At 38.1% G+C, this 23,897-nt stretch overlaps 1 protein-coding gene across 2 annotated transcripts in view; it reads right to left on the bottom strand.

The window, feature by feature from the left end:
• Positions 1-2,590: 2,590 nt before the first annotated feature.
• Positions 2,591-23,897, bottom strand: part of TBL13 (TRICHOME BIREFRINGENCE-LIKE 13) — a 260,977-nt gene continuing 239,670 nt past the window's right edge. For both annotated transcript variants that reach the window (XM_089385832.1, XM_089385831.1), the window contains 2 exons: positions 12,457-12,591; positions 2,591-2,977 (listed from right to left, as the gene is read on the bottom strand). In XM_089385832.1, the coding sequence (XP_089241958.1) occupies positions 2,711-2,977; positions 12,457-12,591 (402 nt within the window). In that variant the 3' untranslated portion in view covers positions 2,591-2,710. The remainder of the gene's footprint in view (positions 2,978-12,456; positions 12,592-23,897) is intronic.

Below are 23,897 nucleotides of genomic sequence, written 5' to 3'. Positions count from 1 at the left end.
AATAAGTATTCATTACTTTTCTTATTACAACCCAATAAAGGAAACTTTTTTTCCCATGAAAAAATCATAATTGAAAGCAAACCTTTGTTATTAGTATTAGTGACATATGGTAATATTAACAATCTTTTTTTTAATACTAAGTTAAACACATAAATTTAATTTACTTTAAGTCCAACTTGTATTTTTTTTTAAGTAAACTTTTGTTACTATTTTTTTCCTATGTGGTTCACAACTCCTAGAGATCGGTGACCGCTGCACCCACAAACTATTTGTACCAGGCAGATCCACCCAATGAGATCACTTCTTGTTGGATCAACCATGGAGCCAAACCCCGAGAGTGTCGATAAAATTAACATGTGACCTCTCAATAGCAAAAGTACTTTAACGACAACGACTCGACCAATTAAGCTAACCCGTGAGGCTAAACTTTTGTTACTATTATTAGTAACACCTGTAAAATTAACAATCTTTTCTATTTCCAATTCTAATTCAAAAAAATTATTTTTTTTTACTTTACAAAGCCTACTAATATGCTTTTTACTTTTTTAATATAAGTAATTTTTTCTTTAATTTAAGATTATCTAATGTTGTGTGACTTTAATGTGTTGGAATGCATCGCACATTCAACAAACTAAATGTAAGGAATCACCAATATCATCATGGAGTATGCATGGTGAAGGAGCTCTAGACTTCTCGAATATTTCTATGCATTAAGTACTACACTTATAACATTATTTATTCTATCAAAATGATCAACATAACCTTTAGTAGTGAAGCATATTGATTTCTATGCATATTTCTATGCATTAAGTAATCCACTTATAGCATTATTTATTCTATCAAAATGATCGACATAACCTTTAGTAGTGAAGCATATTGATTTCTATGCATTTGTTGTCTCAAATTGTTAGTTCCTCTACATAAGAGAGAAAGTAATCCACTTATAGCATTATTTATTCTATCAAAATGATCAACGTAACCTTTAGTAGTGAATCATATTGTAGTTCATAGTTCCTTACATCTACAACATAAGAAGATACCTAAGTATTTAAGTGGACAACAACAAAATTGGTTGTCGTTCTAGAGGACACCGCTCAAAAGAGCTAACAACAAAATTGGTTGTCGTTCTAGAGGACACCGCTCAAAAGAGCTAGCAGTGCTAGCATGCAACATAGATTAGCTCGAGAGCCACTAAACATCATTTATAAGAGAGGATTTTGATAGTGATTGTGTACGTATTTGTGGTGTATAGAAGTAGGAAACAAAACACATGGCATTTTGGCCTGGGCATGGTTAGTGGCTTATTCACGTTTTATAACAAAATTATTGTCTAGATTTATATTTTATACTGAGAAAAATGATGATGTATACATGTATGAATCATGATGTGTCATTGTATTTTATTTTAGACTTTGGCATTCGAGCAATGACATGCAAAATACAATAATTTATTAAATATCAAACTGTGTAATGGCTCATGGGATGTTGTTGCTTTCATAAATGATAATTACATTGCTATGTGATTCATTGTTATTATAAATGTTACATTGACTAAAAATTGCTTTTTGTATTTTAAAATTTTTGTATTTTAAAATTTATATATCAAGGGGTTCCTTTATTGGAATCCTCATATACATTGTCTCCCTCTAAAGAAAAGAGGGTTCTCTTTAGATGTATTATGTATGCATATCCACATCCATGTGTCCGATTTGAAGGTTCTCTTGAGATGTATTATGTATGCATATCCACATCCATGTGTCCCATGTCATGAAAACTTGGTAAAAAAACTATCAAAAAACATCAATTCCTATTGTAACATGCCAACCAAGATTTTTTTGAGAAATTTGAAATTCACTATGGCTTTAGTTCGCTCATATCAACAGGGGGCATTAGTATTTGAATCAACATTAAGTGCAAGGAGGCGAGAAACCATTTTCATGCCTAAAAAATTATTCTTAACCTAAAAATTTCCTTCCTTATGTTGTGGTTTTTTAAACCAATTATTCCCTGTATAGCATTACTTTCTTATATCAACAAGGGGCATTGGTGGCATTAGTATTTGAATCAACATTAAGGGAAAGGAGGTGAGAAACCATTTTCATGCCTAAAAAATTATTCTTAACCTCAAAATTTCCTTCCTTATGTTGTGGTCTTTTAAAGCAATTATTCCCTGTATTGCATTACTTTCTTATATCAACAGGGGGCATTAGTATTTGAATCAACATTAAGTGCAAGGAGGCGAGAAACCATTTTCATGCCTAAAAAGTTATTTTAACCTCAAAATTTTCTTCCTTATGTTGTGGTTTTTTAAAGCCACTATTCCCTGTATTGCATTACTTTCTTATATGATTTTCTTGAAGTACTTAGAATTCCTTATTTTAGAAACTTTAAGGTTGATAAATGTGAATTTTTAAAGTACTTTTTGATATAATTATTCGACAAAAAAGTGGATGGTTAGAAGATTAGCACCTCACCATGTTGTATATCAATGTTTTGTAACTGAACTTTTTTCTGATTGTAGGAGAAGAACCATGAAGATTCATCACTCGCCTCATTTGCTTTAACTTGGAGGCAAAGAACACGGGAAAGCTTTCTGTGAAAAAAACAGCAAGATATTGAACAAATATGAAAATCAGAGAGGAAATACGTGAGTATTGATATTGTTCCAAACAACCCCCGAAGACATGTAATTGGGGATTCAAGTGAAGCATCAAGAAACATTGATCCTTTCTTTAAGGAGAGTATACATAAACAAGTCATTCCAATAATCTGTTATGCCTGGCAAGCACCAATGCATGCAATCCTCATGTTTTTTCCCTCCTGATGTTGACGGATGGGCATCAGCTCTAAATTCACTCATGTAGGTGATATCCAAAAGATGAAAACTGGAACTTTGTAAAGCCTTCTGCAAATGACCATTCACAAGCCGTACCTCGGTATTTGGACTGTGGCTTTCAATTCCAAATAGATTCTCCACCTGCAAAATAAGGAATGGATATTTCCCTGTGTAAGATCTGAAGCTTGAGTCCAAATGGAGATCTGGAAAAAACTATGAAAATGAATGGATGCAACACAATAAAAATTATGTCATCTGATGACTCCTCAAAGTTCATTGTTGTCTTTCACAGCTTCTGGCCACCATCCACAAATTCTAAAAAGACCGTTGATTGTGAAGGAACTTAGCTTCTACAATGAAAAAAAAATGTGGCAAAGTAGGGTGAAAATTATTACTGTATCAGAAACAAGAATGAAATACCAGATTAGGGAAGCATCTTGCAGTATGTTAGCAGTGGAACAATATTATGCATGAAAGTAGGTTCAGAAAAATTTGGCAACCCATGCAATATATATATATATATACACAAACAGTTTCAAATTTCTGAAAGCTCTGACATAGGTAAAAATCGACAACAGATTCTATGATTTCCTACGATTTGAAATGCGTGCTAAGGTATTCCAATTTCAGCAAACAAGATAAATTAACATAATTTCACCGGTCTACGATAAAGCAAGATTGAAAGACAGGTAATAGAAGCATGGAAGAAAACAGAATATCCAAATAATTATTCCACAGCATGATCAGAAAACCACTGGCTTCATATTATGCTAAATTACTCAACTAATCCATACTCCACAAGACTACCAAAGTTAATCTTGAATCTTGTTTGAAGACTTCAGGAAAGAAACCTTGACTAAGAAGATTTGAATCTAGCTGTATTTTGAACTCTGGCTCCTAGATAACGAGACGATAAAATTAGAGAAGCAATAAGCATGGAACTATTGCACCGTGATGACTTAGCTACATTATACGTACTTGAATCCAACTCCAAGCCTCCAAGAACAAAAGCCGCGAGGGATTGCAATCATTATCTTAAAAGTAATAGTCAGAATAATGAGGATCGTAAAATAATGAAGTCAGCCTTTCAACTGGGGCATGACCAGTCATCAAAGTTTCACAGCTAAATTTTATCACAAAGATGCAACCAAGTGACAAGGTCTCAAAGGAGAAAATAGAAGTTAAAACAATTCACTTATTTAAAACCGCATTGCGAACCTGGCAAGAGAAAACAAGTTGGGAGATTAGTAACCAATTATGTAGAATATAAGAGGGAAAGAGCAACCGATAACTCAGGAGCCATAAAATCTAAAACAGAATATGGAGAAGGCAAGTTATACCATATCTTTCAATATGGAAACCGACTAGATGGCAATCTTACAGGAAAGCAGCCAAATAGGTGAGCGATATGGCTATATTTCACGACTTTGGTTGATTATATATAAAAAGATACCTTTCCGCCGGGGCAAAATTTTAGGTGGAAAACAGCTAAATAGGTGAGTGACATGACTATATTTCATGACTGGTTGATTATATCCAAAAATATACCTTTCTTCCACGAAAAAATTTAGGGGCTAATATTCGCAGGTGGGCTAATTTGAAAAATAATTTGTTAACTTCCATTTTTTCTAGAAACATTTTGCCCAATATAAATTTATTTTACCTTAAAATCACAAGACTATATACAATTATTAGAAATTTGAATATCTTTGCAGAAATATCACCAAACATTTTACATATTGCAAATCATGGACTAGTCAGATTTGCCAAGGTTTCTTAAGATAAATATCCATCCTTAAAATTTCCCTGCTTTCTGCTACAAATGGAACGCCAAAATGGCTGGTTTGAATCATAAGCAATGGACAATATCAGATGCTCTAACACTATAAACAGCCCCAATAAAATAATATAAGATATCCTCCACAAGAACAATTAACGTGTAGATTAGAATGAACTCTTCCACAAGAAATCTCCCACCATCTAATCCATGGAAACACAAGTAACCTAGCAAAAATTAGAGACGCTTTTCATGTATGTTCAACGTAGAACAATAACTCCAACTTAGGTGCTTTACTTCTTTTCTTTCCTTGCCGAGATGAGGCAATCCATTTAGTGTGAAGTTGTGCTCAACATACCTGACAAGATGATTTGCTAACGTGATAAATTTAATAATCTCATAGAGGGATAAGGACGTGGATTCATAATAGGATTGTTTTTCACTCCTCCGTGTAATACTTTGTTGTAGTTCTCAGAGTAGAAAATTAGTTCCCATTCATGCACGGATCAAATCATTGAGTTTTGAGTATTGTTTTTTTTGTTCTAACACATTTCACCATCATTACTTGATACCCCTATTTTCTGTGACCTCTTATTTTTTTTGAAAATATACAGTTTGACTTGCAAATGAAATTTTATTTTATAACCCTTGTCTTATAGAAAATCTAATGGAAGACAAAAATACAGCAGAGATATATGCTTATGCTTCATGTTACTCTTTGCCTCTTGAACCTTTTTAGCCACTACACCAAGTTGCAAAATTCAATTATTGTTAGCATTTATTGTTCGAAATGTTAAGACAAATTCACTCATCTTCTGACTCACTTTCTAATGGTTTGAAGAGTTATACATCCTCAACTCTGGACCTTTTCTGACCTTTCCCTCTTCATGTATTTGACCCAATAAGACACCATAATTAGGATTCAGTCTTGCTCTGAAGTTATAATTTTGTTCATTAGATAATTCCAAATGGAAAAAGGCTAGCATCCAATAGGACCAACTGCATACTATAAACTATTTTTAAACAGAGGCATGCCCTTATGGAGAAAAACCTTATCAGGGCTCCGACTAACTAACCTGAATTCAAAAACAGAACAAACAATGGATCAGCTCCATCTAAGGTCTGACAATTATCTACAAGTGACTCAAAACTTTACCATTCCTAATTACATCCTCCAAGTAGAATCAAGGAATATTACCTCTCTGTGGCAAGCATGACAACTGCAAGGCCACCAATGATGTGCCATCCATATTCAGAAATATAGATCGTTTGCAAGTGTTTGGGATTTTCCAACTAAGAACATGTTGATGCCTCCATTTAAGGAAGCATATAAGTCCATTAAGTCATTATTCGGAGATGTCAGAGTGGATGGCATAACCCAAGTCGAAGTCCATAGCCATTGCATTTGATTGTTATGACTCTTAAGTTCCTTTGCAGAGCTTGACGCATTTCATACAATTGGACAATGAGGTGAGTTAACACTATGAGTATGAAATTCAATACACCTGTCAATGGCATCCCTCAGGTCCTCAAATGATCTGTCATCTCCCATCCCCAATGGCAAGTTATTGAAGTAATATTCTAATTCTACAACGACCTATTCAATCTCTAGTTCAAGCTAGCCAAGTCACATTTTGCTAATTTCCAAAGTTCTATCTGAGATTCAATGTCAATGGAGGTTGACAACGTTTGGCATGTCAAATCCAATAAGCAGAAGGTAGCATGGTTTCCCACCCCTTTGAATAAGCCTTACTGAGTAGTGAATCTCGCCCTTTGGGAGAATTCCTTCAAGGAAGTTGTGACTCTTTCTCCTGATAAAGGTGCATCTACTTTGGGGAATACAGAGGTGAGCAACTGGTACAGCATCCTAGATAACCCTCTCTTCCTAGGATGAAACTGTCCCTTCCTTCTTGGAATGTAAAAGGGATGACAATCCCATATCATACGTAATTTGTTCATGGAGTGCTTCATATGACATAAAGCAAAGCCAAATGTAGTATCCTCACAAGAAGTTAAATTACTGGATTTGAACTTCGTAACTGCATCAATTATGTTTGGACTAGTCCATTTTGGACTACAAATCATGCTCATGGAGGCAAGGGGGGTTTAGTACTTGCTCTTTCCTCATACTCGTAAAATTTTGTTATACCACAAGGATTCACAAGGATGTGGATTCACTCTTTTACTTCAGGAGAGGCTGCTAGGGCTTTGCTCACTGTATGCTCCCAATATCAGTTTCCATCACACTCATATTTAGGGGTAGAAGGCCTCCTTGCTGAATGCACAATGGAATATTGCTGGGGATTTCAATAAGGCCAAATGGGAGGGTGATCGAGATGGTAGAGATATGGTGTTCTGTGGATTCACTCTTTTAATTCAGGAGAGGCTGCTAGGGCTTTGTCCACTGTATGCTCCCAATATCAGTTTCTATCACACTCATCTTTAGGGGTAGAAGGCCTCCTCCTTGCTGAATGCACAATAGAATATTGCTGGGCATTTCAATATGGCCAAATGGGAGGGTGATCGAGGTGGTAGAGATATGGTATTCTGTGGCTCGAAAAAGCAAGCTTAGTTGAGATGAAAGGCTACTTTGCAACTCTTTCATCCCAACTAGGGAAAAAGGGCTTGATAGTGGCAGCTAGTTCACTTGGTCGAATTTCAAACAAGGAAAGGAAAGGGCATGAGAAAGACTTGATTGTGTCTGGTTCAGAAGACAATATGTCCTTTTCTAAGAACATTCGACCTATTGATGTCTTGATTGATTCTAGTATTCTACTGGGTTGAACCATCTCCCCATTCAAACTTCTATCTTAGTGGGGCAAGCAATGAATCCAAAGCCCTCATATTTGGATAAGTTGAATGTTTCTCACTCAGATTCCCCTGACTCCCAAGCATAGAGGTTGGTTGTTGTGGTGGGAAGCTGCTATTCAAAGGACAACCAAGTTCATGAAAGTTTGGGGGGATATGATATATTTCAGAGGTTGGTTGTTGTGGTGGGAAGCTGCTATTCAAAGGACAACCAAGTTCATGAACGTTTGGGGGGATATGATATCTTTCAAGCATCAACAGACTTGGACAGGAATTTTCAAGGCCCTCCTAGTAGTTCTTTACTTTCATTTTCAACAGCATTAAGTTCTTGTGGCATGCATATTGTAGCCCCGACAGTCTTAACCCTGTATTGAACTTGCCATCTAGGCTTAGTGTCTTGACTCCATCGGTAAAATATTGTTTGGATTGGCACTAATCTCTTAATCCTTCCTTCACCCTTTTTATTAAATTATACTACAGAAGACATTGCTTTTCTAGAACTATCTCTTCACACCATCTTTCAGGTTCATTGTTATAGCTTTTAATTATCTAAATACCTAGGGATACCCCCATTGAGCTGGAGAAGATCCAACCAAAAGTGGCACGATAGGTTGCTTAGGTGACAATGCTGACCATCCTAGTAATTCCTCCTCAAATTGCACTTTCTGGATTAGAGCTTGTATCATTAAGTGTAAGTTGGGGAGGTAATAGGAATAACAACTTGTTGGAGAGTGTACCATTTTGGAGGAGGGGCATTGAGGCAAAGGCCAATCATGCTTAGAGGGCATTTTGCTTTGGCGGTTGGATAAACCTTATCTTAACAAGTGTACATCTTTGTATCATAAAGCATTGCATGTGGGGTTGCTTTGATGGTTACTTGTATGGATTTGCATCCTTTTTTTATGTTGGCCTCCCTCACCTACTCTATATATAAAGAGGGGATAGCACATTTATTCACAATCATCATTATACTCTATTCTATGTATTGTCTTGGAGAAGTCTTGTAGGAAGCAAGACATAGGCTTCACAAGGAAACCCTAAAAGCATGACATAAGGGTTCATAAGGAAACCATAGAAAAAGACAAGGGGACAAAGAAATGTCTTGGATGTTATTGGAGAGATTGCTCGTGTGATGCTAGGGTTTGCTCTTGTGATGCTAGGGTTTTTTCCATTTATGTACACCCTAGAGAAGAACATGACATTGGGGATGATGATGGTTATTATGGCTCTTTGTGTAGTGTTAGGGATTCAACCTTGGTAAAAAACATGGAAAGTGGAGCTAACACATGGCATGATTTTGGAGCCTAGTTCTTCCAAGACGAGAGGCTAGGACAAGATCATTGAGAGACTAACTTGATGAGTTTTGAACTTGGTACGATGCCTTGCCTGGAAGAAGACTCAGTTATCATATCCTTCATGTTCCATGGGGGTCTTGGTGCTTGTGTTGATGCAAGAGTTGGAGACCTAGGGTTTGAGGACTCAAAACCTAGAATAGACATGTAGATTTGGAGGATAGAGCTAGATTTGTCTTGCATGTACTTGTATGATACAATTTAACTAGGGTTTTTAAACCCTAAAGAAGACAATAGTGCTAGTGTGGAGAACTCATGTGATACAAGCTTCTTGCGTATGTCAAGGACTTATCGGTGTTGATACTAGCATGTTGAAGATCCTTGGTGAAGAAACCAACTCTGGTTAGGAGTGATTTCTAGTTAGAAGGAGGTGGTGGCTAAGGTTTCCTTATGGATTCCCTAGTTAGACTTTGGAGAGATTAACTTGTACCAACTTTGTGATAAAGCTGCATATGTACTTGTACTCCATCTTTTATATATATATCTGAAGTTTTCACCTGTCCAAAAATTGTGTACTTGGAAATTTGATTTTAAAATTAGGTTATCTTCAGCCCATGTTCTAGACCCTTCAACAAGTTCTCCAACCATAGGTCTATGTTCAAAAGGTTCTACACCCCTTTGACATTCCATACCCCCCTGTTGCAATAATGTCCACACCTCTTTGACATGTGCATGCTCACCATCATGCTACAACATATTTTCTCTTGTTTAACTATTATCCTCTTGCAAATGCCAACCTGCATTGAGAATATCATGAATGAAGGAAGCCTCCTCTACAATATGTCCTTATCCCTACTATTTTCTAGGACATATTTCATTGTAATTTTTTTCAAGTTTCCCAAACAGTTGTGATGCTTTAAAGTATTCCATCTCCACTACGTGGCAAGCGTATCATGTTGGAGAATCATCCAGGATGTGTCTCCATGTCACAATCATAAGTCTTCATACCTTTAATGGACCTCTCTCTTTTCATCTATTCAAATTCACTCTAATGGTCTTCTACTCTGTCAACAATCCTCTAAACAACCTCTGGGAACTTTATACTTAAGCAAGGACGACTCCTTGCACCACACAATCCTCCATATTCGCATCCTGCTACTTATTGGAACCATGTGTCTAAGGGATGAATCGGAAGTTCAACACTTTTGAGTACCACACTATACATGTAGTTCCTCCCAGTGTTGCAAGTGAGTGTTCCATGGTCTCTCGCTCCAGAACTTCCCCATCTCAAGGGCTCCCAGGATCACTCACACGATTGCACACGGATATATATAATATATGTTTGTATCGATTGCTCGATAGGACCACTTCCCTCCTAGGGTATATTTGGGAAGGACCACTCAGTCCCACTCTCACTCCAGGCTTCACTCTGCTCCCAGACAACACTGGTTCTATCTCCATCAGTGCTTCTCCTTCTTAACTGCCAGCATGCTTTTATTGCTTTGTTCTTATGTGGGGAGGCCATCCAATGGTTTTATGCAACTGGTTCAAGCACTACATTTTAACAGAAATATGGGTTCATACAAAGAGACCAACTACACAAAACCCAAGGATTATTTTGTACTTTGGACAGGTTGTACCCCCAACTACAACAGAGATCAGGGATGAGATCCTCTAAGCAGAGAGGAATTGACGAGATTTAGTATAGTGAACACGTATTATAATTGTACTTTAGTACACATTTTTATTTTGTCTTTTGTACTTCTGTACATTCTTTTTCGTGCTTTCACTTGGTCCAAATTGATTTCTCACTTATTTTATTGTATTTTATTGGAGACTAGGTAAAAATTGATCACTTTTCAAAAATTTTGTGTTGTGTACATTGTAGCAATCTCCTCTCTACTTGCATACTTGAATCTCTAGGAATTTTTATTCTTGTATGTGAATATTTGCATTGCTAGTATGTGTCCATATCAATAACAACTTGAAGAACACATCAGATCCAATAATCCAAATAGCCACATGAATTACCCAAGTATGATTTGATGAATACTTTACAAAGTAGTTGTCATATTTAAATGGAAAGAAATCCCAACAACGGATATGCCACTGTGATTCAATACGCTTGTATTAGAGAGAAAAAGCATTATCAAGTGACAAGGCAGGAAACAAACAAGCGAGCCAACAGAAATATATGGACGAAAAGCATCCATCATATCAAAGCACCTGTTTAGCCTGATAAGGTATCTGATATAGTAATAAGACTAAATCAAACTCAGTCAGAATATAATCTTTGGCCATGCAAACCTATAATGCCACAGATATTATAGATTACTTGGAATTAGAAGAAATATGATAGCTATAACGAATTCAAATCATTTGAATCTGAGCACATGAGTTCAGATAAATTTAGTATCAGGGCTCCAAAAGGAGGTCTGCTATGTATCAATGAAGGAGATGCAGAGAACATTTAATAAGGAATCCCCTAAGTTCAAATTGGGGGAATGATCAACTTTTAAAGTAGAATTAGGAGCTCAGATAAAAATTAGGTTATAAGTATTTTGGATGGATATTGAACCTATGGAAATTGGAGTTAAGGCTGATGTTACAATGGACAATTCTTAGATCTCAAACCAACAAAATATCTTGGTTACTAATATAATATAAGATGCATTTAAAAAATCAGAACAGAAATGTTACTGGTGGGACATGTGCACACACATCCTACAGTATCAGTATCCTGTTAAGACATTGACATATGAACATGTCATCAGAATATCAATCTATATCTTGTAAACTATAGATAAAAGATGAATAAAAAGTAAAAATTGGCAATCCTCTCGTACACAAATTTGTGAAAATAATGGCTCGAACAGACCAGTATACCATAAAATGGTTGATAAGCTGAAACGTTGCATCATTATCAAACATTGTGTATCATCCATCTTACCTTAATAGTAGTTCTATTGAACTAGAGACTTTTAGATAGAACAACGTTGCCCACTCTTACTAAGTTACAAATGTGACGTCTCAATCTTTGGATGTACAATTCTTTAATTTTGTTATTCAACATATGAGAGATGCAGAGAACATTTAATAAGGAATCCCCTAAGTTCAAATTGGGGGAATGATCAACTTTTAAAGTAGAATTAGGAGCTCAGATAAAAATTAGGTTATAAGTATTTTGGATGGATATTGAACCTATGGAAATTGGAGCTAAGGCTGATGTTACAATGGACAATTCTTAGATCTCAAACCAACAAAATATCTTGGTTACTAATATAATATAAGATGCATTTAAAAAATCAGAACAGAAATGTTACTGGTGGGACATGTGCACACACATCCTACAGTATCAGTATCCTGTTAAGACATTGACATATGAACATGTCATCAGAATATCAATCTATATCTTGTAAACTATAGATAAAAGATGAATAAAAAGTAAAAATTGGCAATCCTCTCGTACACAAATTTGTGAAAATAATGGCTCGAACAGACCAGTATACCATAAAATGGTTGATAAGCTGAAACGTTGCATCATTATCAAACATTGTGTATCATCCATCTTACCTTAATAATAGTTCTATTGAACTAGAGACTTTTAGATAGAACAACGTTGCCCACTCTTACTAAGTTACAAATGTGACGTCTCAATCTTTGGATGTACAATTCTTTAATTTTGTTATTCAACATATGAGAGATCCATAAAAATGAAAACTATAACAGAGAAAATCCATCACCTCTTCAGGTTGCAGAGGCTGTGATCTATGACATGTACCACCTTGATTCCAATCACCTCCTTCAAAATGTCTGGGAGATTGTGTCCGAAAAAATTTTAATCCAGACTTAGGCATGGTTTTCTCCACGAAGTTTATCTGCAACATATAGGCAAACATTAGACTGATTAAGAATAAGAAAGGAAAGTTATATAAAGTAATGTTTATTCTCTTTTGACTTCAAACTGGGAAATATCTCCAGCAATCTGAAAGCATTACTATGCAAGAAGCAAAAAGAAATGCAAGACAAAAACTTTAGACAAATCTGCTTTCTCTGACCTATTATAAATGAAGAAAAGCAAATCATTATCAGTACCCATAACTTTGTTAGTAAGACTCAAAGATAAGCATGGTCAGAAGAAAGAACGATGAAGTCATATTTGACTGAATAATTATCATTAACTCTCCAGTTTGAGGTCAAGTGTCTGAAAAGTACAAAAAACCTTACATGAGTTAATCGTTACCTAAACTACAGTAATTATTACCTAGGGCCAAGGTTGCATGGAATTAAAGAGGTTGAAACTTGCAAGGAACGAATAAATTGTACCCAATATGGCTCTCCAAAACGTGGGTATGCTGGTGCAGGGAACGGCAGCTGGAATAATTTGAAAAACATGGATGTGGCAATTACATAAGGAAGAATTTAAATTACTTATGGAGAGAAAAGGAAGAGGAGAATATTAAAAACGAAGTACATGAAGAGAAATATTAAAAACAAAGTACATCGAAAGATTTAAAGCATTCTCAGGATCATATCTTGAACAAATATTGACTCCAAACAGAAGGGGACAAGGAATGAGGAGAGAATCAGTTAATTTCTACACATAGAAAGTCTAAGAACAGAGTTTCCTTGATTTCCACCAATATTCACATACACATCCTTCTCCAAAAAGTGTAACCATAAAAATGATTAGTTTTGAAAAATAGAAAATTTCTAAACACAACATATTCAAAAAACAGAAAATACCCTTCTGAAAGACTATCAAATGGGAACTCAAGACTCTAATTAGTTGCTAAAACTAGGAAGTTTCAAAAAATATAATTTTCATGAAATAGAAAATATTGAAATCATAAAGTACCATGCTCGTGTTGCACAAGACAACTCCTAAAAATAGAAATTGATGTACTCCAGTCTCCAAGGAACCTGCAACATTTAGAACCTAAAGTGTTCTTGGCTGATCTCAAACTAGAAGTGAGGTCTCTGAACCAATCTGAAGAAAACTCAGTGAAACCTTGAACTGTGAATTGCAGTACCAAAGCCTATGTGCACATACATGCTCGGGCTTTAACACAAGATTTGCATGAAGAAAATCTTGCATTAACACTGTTATCTCTCAATATCTCCATAAAGGAAAATTCCTAACCCTACTCTCGGAGAGGCCTAACTTCTAAGAGTACTGCCAAGCAAATCACTATATGATTTGCTCCACTCTTTAGACTAAGGAAATCCATGCCTAGGGATGATCCAAATTTAAACAAGAAAGCAACAAATTACAGATATAACCATAAATACAAAGATGTAGCAGAAATAACACTTCATTTCATTAATATCAAATACTGAAATATGCTTACAAAATAATGGAAATAAAACTTGCTCGGGCGATGGTAGCTTATCTCTGAGAAGAGATGTGGCGGCTACATGCCTCTGATTTGTGTTACAATGAAGCTCAAGGGCCTATTTATTATTGAAAAGCCTGAAAAAACCCTAAACAACCAAAACCCTAACCCCAGGAGATGTAACACCAAGAGTTTGTGGGCCCCATTGGGGTTACTTGGGCAGCCAACTTCCCAGGGACATAACTTGGTCATATTATCTCCGTTTGGCGTGTACGATACCTTGTTGGAAAGCTCTCAGAGTACCACAAGATTTGTCGCAGACCTCAACTACGGGCCTGCAGCGGACCTCCAAAAAAATGTCATTTAGGGGGTACAAAACTGCTCCAGAATTTCAGTACCCGAAAAACTGCTAAAAATAGTAAATGCTGAAATAAACAAGGAAACAAATGAAACTGACTGGAGGTCTAGGTGGGATAGGTGGGTTGCCACCAATATCCACCTGGATCAAGGGACAAATCCCTGAATTAACCATCGCTTAATTGTTGGTATAGGGGAAGAACCTAGCTGAGGTTTTAGTTTGCTCAACTAACTCGTTTTACAGGTAACAAAATTCCTAAAAGTTGAGGAGTCACAAGAAGCTCACAATGCTAGTCCAAGCGGCCCAAGTTGGACAGAAGGCAAGCAATTTGTGCGGTTAACCCAAACCTAAAAAGTCCCAATGGCTGAATGTGAAAAGGATAGTTAGATGCCCAAGGATTGGTGTAACTTGGGATTGGTTATCAAATATTAAGTGCTTTTGTGAATATAAACAATCAGTGCCAAATCTTTTATAATGTGAAGCTGTGAAATGTGAAGGTGATGCTGCCAAATTGTGAAACATCAATTACAGATCATAAATTATTGCAAGTTAAAAAATTACATTGTTGCATTACCTCATTCAACATATGAAAGAATATTTATCACAATCCTTTGAGGGAAGCAAAGACATGACAAGGAAATATCAAGAAGACAATGACCAAATGAAATGCAAAAGATTTTATTTATGAAATCTGGCCTAAGTCTTGTAAATTTAATGATGTGCTATTCCAAATGTGGAGTATTGCTGTGAAAATTTGAATGTTTCCAGGAGTCACCATGCACCACACATATTAAACCGTGAGATCATTAAAGGATTGTATTGAGCAAATTATTCATCAACAAAAATGAAATATCAGATCTTCTTCAGAGATTTCTGTCCTTAGGCTTAAAATCAGAATGTTTTCTTACAGCAAAGAATAGAATTCTGAGAACACGACCATAAGTTTAATTGCTCAAAATTTAGAGACATTACATACAAAGTTCACACATGTTCTTTATGTTCAAATCTTAAACCATCGTATGTATGATCCATATATGCAAATTGATCCAGAAATGAGAAAATTTTCTGATGATATAAAAAGAGTGGAAGGTGAAATTTGCTGTTAACTGTACAAGAGCCGTAGATGCCATACAGGATTACTTTTTAAACCAAATTAGGATTTAGGATAGCATCATGAGCATTATAGTGCTGTTGTTGAAGATGTTTATGTCCAAACCCACTTAGAATATCATCACGCTATTCAGCATTTGAACATATCAACATTGTATGATCACTGTGGAAGTATCAACAGCTGTTGGAAACGTAATACTTCGGGGATTATGTAAATTGTAATATTCAATTGAGAGGAAGGCAAAAAGCCACGAATGAATTTGAATAGTCACGAGGAGTCCAAGAGACCTCTTAAAATATGAAACCATGGGTCATAAAAAATTGTATTCATGTGTACATTAAAATGATAATGCATCTCATGCTTACCAATCTCTCTTGCATTTGAGTGTGAGTTCTAACAGTGGTATCATAGAATTCATAGGTTTTCTAGGCTTTGGGTTTGCGAGTCATGGGATTTGTGGCCTTCATCCACTTAGGGCTCCTCCTTATGTAATCCTAAGTGTGTTTTTCTGTGTGGTGCCAATTTTCTTGCACCCATTCACTCTGTTCTCTCTCTAGAGACCATTCGCAATCTGTTCTTGATGACTTCATGTGGCACAATTTCAATGATAAGGTGGTGATTTTCATGTGAGCCTAGAATTAAAAGAAAAAAAATATTGGTGGATGTGGCCCACATTCGGACTAGCACATGACCAGTTCTGAATGCTTTAGATGTAGTCCACATTCTAGTGTAGAATATAGAGAAACCTCTGTGGCTCGAAAATGGCTGAGCCATAGGAGAACCCTCATGGCTCTCAATCTCCCGCGCCCATTCAGTGTCTTTTCTCTTAACATCTATGGCCATGTGGTTTGTCTTTCAATCAAATCCCACTTTTTTCAATGAGATATTGACTCCTCGAAGCTTACCAGATAATATCGATTGCTAAGCTTGGTGGGAGGCATCTGAAACAACCCCAAGGCTTCAGCAGCATCACTGTTGTTATTGGTGTTGGCAATATACAGCCTGGGGATGTCATGCATATCCCTGAGAGACGAGGAAAAAAAACGCACATACCACTAGAGATTTCTTCACAGTATTTGAAATGGAAATGGGATTGCCACCTGCAATTGCAAGTTGACTATGTGCTCAATTGGAGAAAATATGGGCTGTGAAATTTTCTTCGGAATTTGACAACAAGGGGACTGTTTTCATCAACGATTTTTGTGCACTTGTTATCAACATGTTTCTCTGGCCTCATGGTTGCACGATGGTCGTCATTCTTGAGGTCGTTGGAAAGCTCATGGAACGGTCAATCTGATGAAGTTATTCTCGACTTGGCCATAGGAATCCAACAATATTTTGAGGTCCCAGAGCATTAACCTCACAAGTTCTGCCACCTGTTCTCCATGATATTCTTCATCCAGGCAGTGCGTCGAATCTAGGGGATGCTTCTTGATGGGATATTGCGGTGATCTTGTTCCTCTACAATTGGCAGCCTTCTTGCAGAGACCCTCTTGGCCCATCACATCGAATAGCCAAAGTAAGAATAAACAACATAGGGAATAGAGACAAAAGTTGTTTTTCTCTACTCTGTGCCTCCTCCATGTCTAAGAGAAGCTCTAGAAAACCACATCGTGGCATTCACAAGAGTGTTTGTCAAGGCTCAAACCAGTGAAACAGCTCAATGAAAATTATTGCATGTGGAAGTGTCAGCATAGTCGACAACGTATGTTAATTTTGAGTTAACATGTTCTTTGCTTAGATCAGATACTTCATTCATCCATTAGCCCATTAAAATTCTCTTAATCCCTAAGTAATCACATTAACCATGACAGTGATTGATGAGAGAACATCAAATCTAAATGCAGAAGACAAGCCAAGACAAGAGAACACCATATTTGGTAGATGCCAGGAAAAAAACCCCAAGATGGGGAAACCCTTGATCAAATCTTCTTTTAGTCTTCAATAGTTCAGCAGAGAGAGATAGTACAATTTACAGAACTGATAATTTATAACAGCAGCAAAAGAGCCCTAAGCAGAATAGTCAACGTTGGTCAACAGTCAATGTTTAGCCTCAATTTCTGTGCCCAGAAATGCGGCCTGCCCAAACAGAGATAGCCCTCACAAAAACACAGTCAAAGGAGGTCAACGCATGCTGGTCAACGCTTGGTCAAACTGTCCAGAAATTCGGTTTCCTGAAATTTTGGCCTCTTGAAATTTCACTCTCCTGAAATTTCGGACATGTGGAGAGAGAGAGAGGCCCAAAAATCTGTACCCAATCAATGAGGAGAAAGGGAGAAGTGTGAAAATGAGTGTGTTCAAATGAGGCTAAGTCACCTTCTATTTATATGCAACGTTGAGGATGAATAGATGTGAATGTTGGGCTTCTGAGCCTACATAAGTTTGCTGGCCGACCTTGACAATTTGACCATAATCAAAATAAATTCATAATTTCATTTGTACATGTCAGAATCGGATGATCTTTAGATCAATCCTACACCTCTCGGAGAGAGGAATCCAAGAAAAATATCGCTTGTTATAAATAAGATGACCCATGTTGAGTTTGGCCCTAGTTGCCAATTTTAACACTCCCTCTCAACTAGGGAGAACTCCATCTGCTAATCCATCTGCCAATCTGTACTATATCTGACATCAATGCACTGCTCTGCTCTGTTGAACTATGAAGAAGAAGAATTGATCGAGAATGTATCATACCATTCTCTACTGACCTGACGTCAGTCCCAATCAAAGGAGAGTGTGTCATACCACTCTTATTGACCTAAAGTCAGTTCCAATCAAAAGAGAGTGTCTCATACCACTCTTACTGACGCAAAGCATACCACTCTTACTGACCCAAAGTCAGTTCCAATCGATCCCAGATCAATATCATTCATCCTAGCATAGGGAGTACAGTCTCATACACTTACTTGCAATCGTCACCCCTGAGCCAGATTCCAGAGTCTGGGGGATGCTCACTTCAGGGACTAACATACCAATCTGTTGATGAATTCCAAGACTCCAAAGGACCTCCTTCCTCAATCCCACTAGCTGGAAGCTTCTTGCTTGGTTGACACCGAGAGTCCAAAGGTGCCCAACCTCACCCCCAGGTGCTCACAGTGATTCAACCCTTCTAGGGAGTCCAAAATCCGTTGTGACATCCAGGCATTAACCATTAGTCTTCATTCTGGTCTTCCTCAACTTTTGCTTCAGGATGGCCTCTACCCAAGTTGTTACAGGGCTCCAAAGTTTGCTATCTCAACCCACAACCTCCAGGGGACCCAAGCTGTTACAGGGCTCTAGAGATTCTATCCCAACCCACAACCTCCAGGGACCCAAGTTGTTACAGGGCTCTAGAGACTTCTATCTCAACCCACAACCTCTAGGGACCCAAGCTGTTACAAGGCTCCAAGGATTCTATCTCAACCCACAGCCTCTAAGGACCCCAAGCTATTACAGGGCTCCAAAGACTAGCAACCCAACCCACAATCTCCAAGGATCAAGAGCCAATCCCCTTCTCTTATCTTCTCTTTTCCGCTGCCTGCAAAGAGCCCGTGTTGAACTTCTCCTCTGCTCCACACCTTTTCTCGTTCTCTTCCTTTGGCTTTTGTATTCCAGTCTCTCTCTCCTTTTCTTTCACGTTCCGCCTTTTCTCGGTTTCTTCCTCGGTCGTCATTACTATTGCGTCCTCCCTGGCCTGCAGCATGCCATCCCTTTACATAAATTCCTATCCATTCTTTCTTTTGGTTGCTTCCCAAGTAGCATGGGCCTGCATACCTCTTTGTTCTGCTCATTTAATTTCAAGAGCTCTTTTCTTCAATTCCGGCAGCTGCCAGTCTCCCTTGCACAAGAAAGCAAGACGTCCCAAGCAAGCGACTCCCTTCCCAACTCTGGAATCTGTGTCCCTGACTCAATCCCCATTTTGATTTCAATTCATCGTACAATATTTACAATGCATTTACGATGCCATTCGCATGGGATCCTCGGGTGTGGATGTCACACCACCAATGAGATAGTAAGAGGAATTGAAATTATGTTCCCCACTAGCAGTCTATGCTAGCCTGCTACTAGTAATTGGCAGGCTTCGTTGTTAAAATTGGCAACTAGGGCCAAACTCCACATCAGTCATCTTATTTATGACAACAGATATTTTTCTTGGATTCCTCTCTTCGAGAGGTGTAGGATTGATCTAAAGATCATCTGATACTGACATGTACAAATGAAGTTATGAATTTATTTTGATTACGGTTAAATTGTCAAGGTCAGCGAGCAAACTTATGTAGGCTCAGAAGCCAAACAGTCACATCTATTCATCCTCAATGCTGCATATAAATAGAAGGTGACTTAGCCTCATTTGGACACACTCATCTTCACACTTCTCTCTCTCTCTCCCCTCATTGATTGAGTACGGATTTCTAGGCCTCTTTCTCTCCACACGTCCGAAATTTCAAGAGAGCGAAATTTCAGGAGACTGAAATTTCAGGAGGTCGAAATTTCAGGAGATCGAATTTCTGGACAATTTGACCAAGCATTGACCAACATGCGTTTACCTCCTTTGACTTTGTTTTTGTGAGGGCTATCTCTATTTGGGCAGGCTGCATTTATGGGCACAGAAATCGAGGCTAAACGTTGATTGTTGACCAGCGTTGACTGTAGTTAGCGCTAATCGAAGGTGGGTTGTTTGGAGGTTGAAGTTGACAGATTTCCTAAAGGTCAAATCTGCCTTGTTGACCAGCGTTGATTTTTCTAGTTAGGGCTCTTTTGTTGCTGTTATAAATTATCAAATTTGTAAATTGTACTATCTCTCTCTGATGAACTATTGAAGACTAAAAGAAGATTTGATCAAGGGCTTCACCACATTGGGGTTTGTCCCTGGCTGGTGCCACATCTTGTGTCTTCTTGTCTTGGCTTGTCTTCTACTGTTTATGTTTATGTTCTATCTGCATTTTATTATCATGTTGATGTGATTGCTAATCTAAATATTGATATTGAGCTAATAAAGAAATTGAAGTAAACTTGCTCTAAAGCATAGAACATACCATTTTTGCCTAAAATTAACATGGTATCAAAGCTGAGGTGAAGACAACGCCCAAGCAAGAGTGAAAGAACAATCACCAAAGACAGTTGGACAAGAACAAAAGGTTCAATGGGTTCCTCATCCTACTTCCCTGCTGACTATCACGAATGGAAGATGTCTCTTGATTTGACATTGGAAGAAAAAGAAGTGATGGACTATGTGCAGGGTAAAATCCCTGAACCTCCCTCAAATGCACCGACTGCTGCAAAGACCAAGTACAATAGGGTTGAAGTCAAAGCAAAGAAGATTATCAAGGATTCCATTGACAAGCATCTAGTGGCCTACATCTCCGAATTGAAGACCTCCAAGGAGATCTATTAAAATTGGCCACTAGGGCAAAACTCCATGTGGGCCATCTTATTTATGGCCGTTGATATTTTTCTTGGATCCCTCTCATCGAGAGGTGTAGGATTGATCTAAAGATCATCCGATTCTAATAAGTATTTAAGAAGATATGAATTTATTTTGATTATGGGCAAATTGACAAGTCAGCCAGCAACTTATGTAGGTTCAGAAGCCCAACAATCATGTCTATTCAACCTCTACATTTTTAGTATAAATAGAAGAGGACTTGTAGTCATTTGACACACTTACTCTTCATGTGATCTCCTCCTCTCCATGTCTTTGGGTTTTGGTGAAGGAGAGACACCAAGAGTATACGCTGGCCTACAAATGATGCCCTAAACGCAATGAAGGTGAAGGCCTTATACGCAGCCCTAAATTACAATCATGGAGGAGACATCAAGACGCAGTTAAAGGGAGAGGATCCTAGCCGCAGTTGAGGGAGATCTTACCATACCCTAGCCGCAGTGAAGGAAAGATTCTAAACACAGATTGAAGGAGAACTAGCCACAGTAAATCCGCTGTCCTAGAAGGCTCCCATGAGCAGTCCTAAAGGAGAGTAAGACGCAGTCATCTAAAGGTCACACATCAGCAGTAAAGAGGAGACTTTGCCGCAATTAAGGAGAGCCTAGAAGTTAAGGAAGAGGTCTGGCCACAGTCAACAAGGGTTTTTATGCAGCAAAGGAGGCACGTATACACAGTAAAGGAAGAGGCCTTATCCGTTGTTATGAAGAGGCATTATCCGCAGCAAAGGGAGGGCTGATTAGCAGCCCTATACGCAGTAATAAGGAGGCCCTGATACACTAGTAAAAAGGAGACCAGATCTGTTGTTCAAGCCGCAGTCCAACCGTAAGTTCTAACCACAATTGAAGTAAGGATTCTATTGTGCCCTAGCCGCAGTAGAAGGAACCATAATGCAGCATGAAACAGGAATAGGTTAAGGGACTGTTTGAGCATCCCTTGTGCAACTGTGTGAGGGTGGTTTCTTCTTGTTAGGAGGCCGAGTTAAAAGGAGCAGTGGAGCAAACCTGTTGGGGTATCATTGGAAGAACAAGTATAACGTTTATGCTGCTACAGGAAAACTGTGTGTTAGGCCGCAGGCCATAATACCACAGTCAAGCATTTCGTATAGGTATTTCAGGGCTCAGATCATTAGCATAACACATGGAGTTGTTGTGTATAATACTGTTGAGATCTCAAGCTATTAGATGCTTGTATGATACTGCTGTAATGTGAGATGGACAAAGCTATTGTCATGGGTTAGTATGACTATGTTGAGGGTAATTCAGATAACAAGAATGCAGCATAGTGATGGTTGTAGCATGATGGGGCAGCAAAGTGATGATGGATGTATGATGAGTGCAGCATAGAAGTCATTGAGTGCAGATCAGTGATAAAGAGCAGCTCAATGATTCGAGCAGCTCAGTGACAGGAGCAGCAACATGAAGTGCATAGCATGGTCATGATAAGTGCAGCATGGTGCAGCACGGAGAGGTGCAGCAAGAGGACAAGATGCAGCACTATGATAGGTGAAGGAGTCACCTTGGAGAATCAATTGAAGCAACATGTCTTCAACTGATCTCATATAGATATAGAAATTCAAAGTGTTGACTTATGTTGTAAATGTACTATCTCCCTCTCTTTCTCTGCTGAGCTATTGAAGAACATAAAAGAAGAATTGATCAAGGGTTTCCCCACATTGGGGTTTGTCCCTGGCTGGCACCACATCTTGTGTCCTCTTGTCTTGGCTTGTCTTCTGCGATTTATGTTTATATTCTATCTGCAGATTACTTTAATGCTGATGTGATTGCTAATCTGGAAAAGATATGGAGCTAACTATGAAAATTGAAATAAATTGCTCTTAGCATAGAACATACCTAAAATTAACATGGTATCGGAGCTGAGGTGAAGACAATGCCCAAGCAAGAGTGAAAGAGCAATCACCGAAGACAGTTGGGAAAGAACAAAAGGATCAGTGGATTCCTCATCCCTCTTCAAATTCACTAAGCGTGAAGTCGAAGCAGAGAATATTATCATAATGGCGCAGCGGAATATGGCCTACCTAAAGATCACTTTATTGGAAGATATGCGAAGGAGTGTCCAAATGGAAGGGACACATCACTTGATGATGATAACAACAGGGACATCTTCAATGATCAAAGGAATGACAGGTAATGCAGGTCATCAAGGAAATGGCTGACTCTTCATAGAAAGCAAGGAACCCCAGGTATGAAGAATCAAATGTTGTTTCTGATAAGATAAAGAAGCATTATCTTGTATTGGCCCTCTCCTTCAAATTCTTTTGGAATCTGGCTTATTGATTGTAGTGTTTCAAGGCACTTCATCAGATAGATGGGTGCACTCTCTAATTTGGTAGAGATGGAAACAATCGTGGGATTATATTTGAAACCGATGCTACCTATCCCGAAAAGGGTATAGGGAATGTTACCCCTCAATTGAATGAGGGTAGCTCAATTCATTTACAGAATCTCTTTTATGTACCTGATCGCAAGAAGAACCTGGTGTCCATTTCAGCAATGGAAGTCAAAGGTTTCAGAGTGGCACTCACCGATGGAAAGGTACGCATTTGGAAATAGAATTTTCAAAGATGTTTTTGAGTTCAAGGTTGTATCAAGTTGCAGGGAGTCCACTAGGGACCATGTCCATTGACACATAGCACCGAAGGCCTGTGAGTCAGATGGTGACAGGGACGCCTGAATTAAAAAAAAAAAGAGCATGAAAGTACATGTCTGAGATGTACCGAAGGAAAATCTTACAAGGGGACCATTCCCCTCATGTAGCAGGTCCACGGGTTTGGAACAACCCGAGGGGTTTGAGATTGATGATCAGGAATCTCACGTATGCAGGTGGAAGAAAGCCCTCTATGGCTTGAAGCAAAACTCCCTGGGCATAGTATGAGAGGATTGATAGCTGTCAGATGAAGCAAAGATTCACTAGGAGTGAAACCGATCCAAACCATTACC

Source organism: Pinus tabuliformis, chromosome Q, assembly GCF_031772625.1.
Source record: "Pinus tabuliformis cultivar Carrire ecotype Pingquan chromosome Q, CPIR1, whole genome shotgun sequence".
NCBI classification, from domain to species: Eukaryota; Viridiplantae; Streptophyta; class Pinopsida; order Pinales; family Pinaceae; genus Pinus; species Pinus tabuliformis.
The sequence above is the reverse complement of the archived record's forward strand: the minus strand, read 5'-3'. Positions and strand labels throughout refer to the sequence as shown.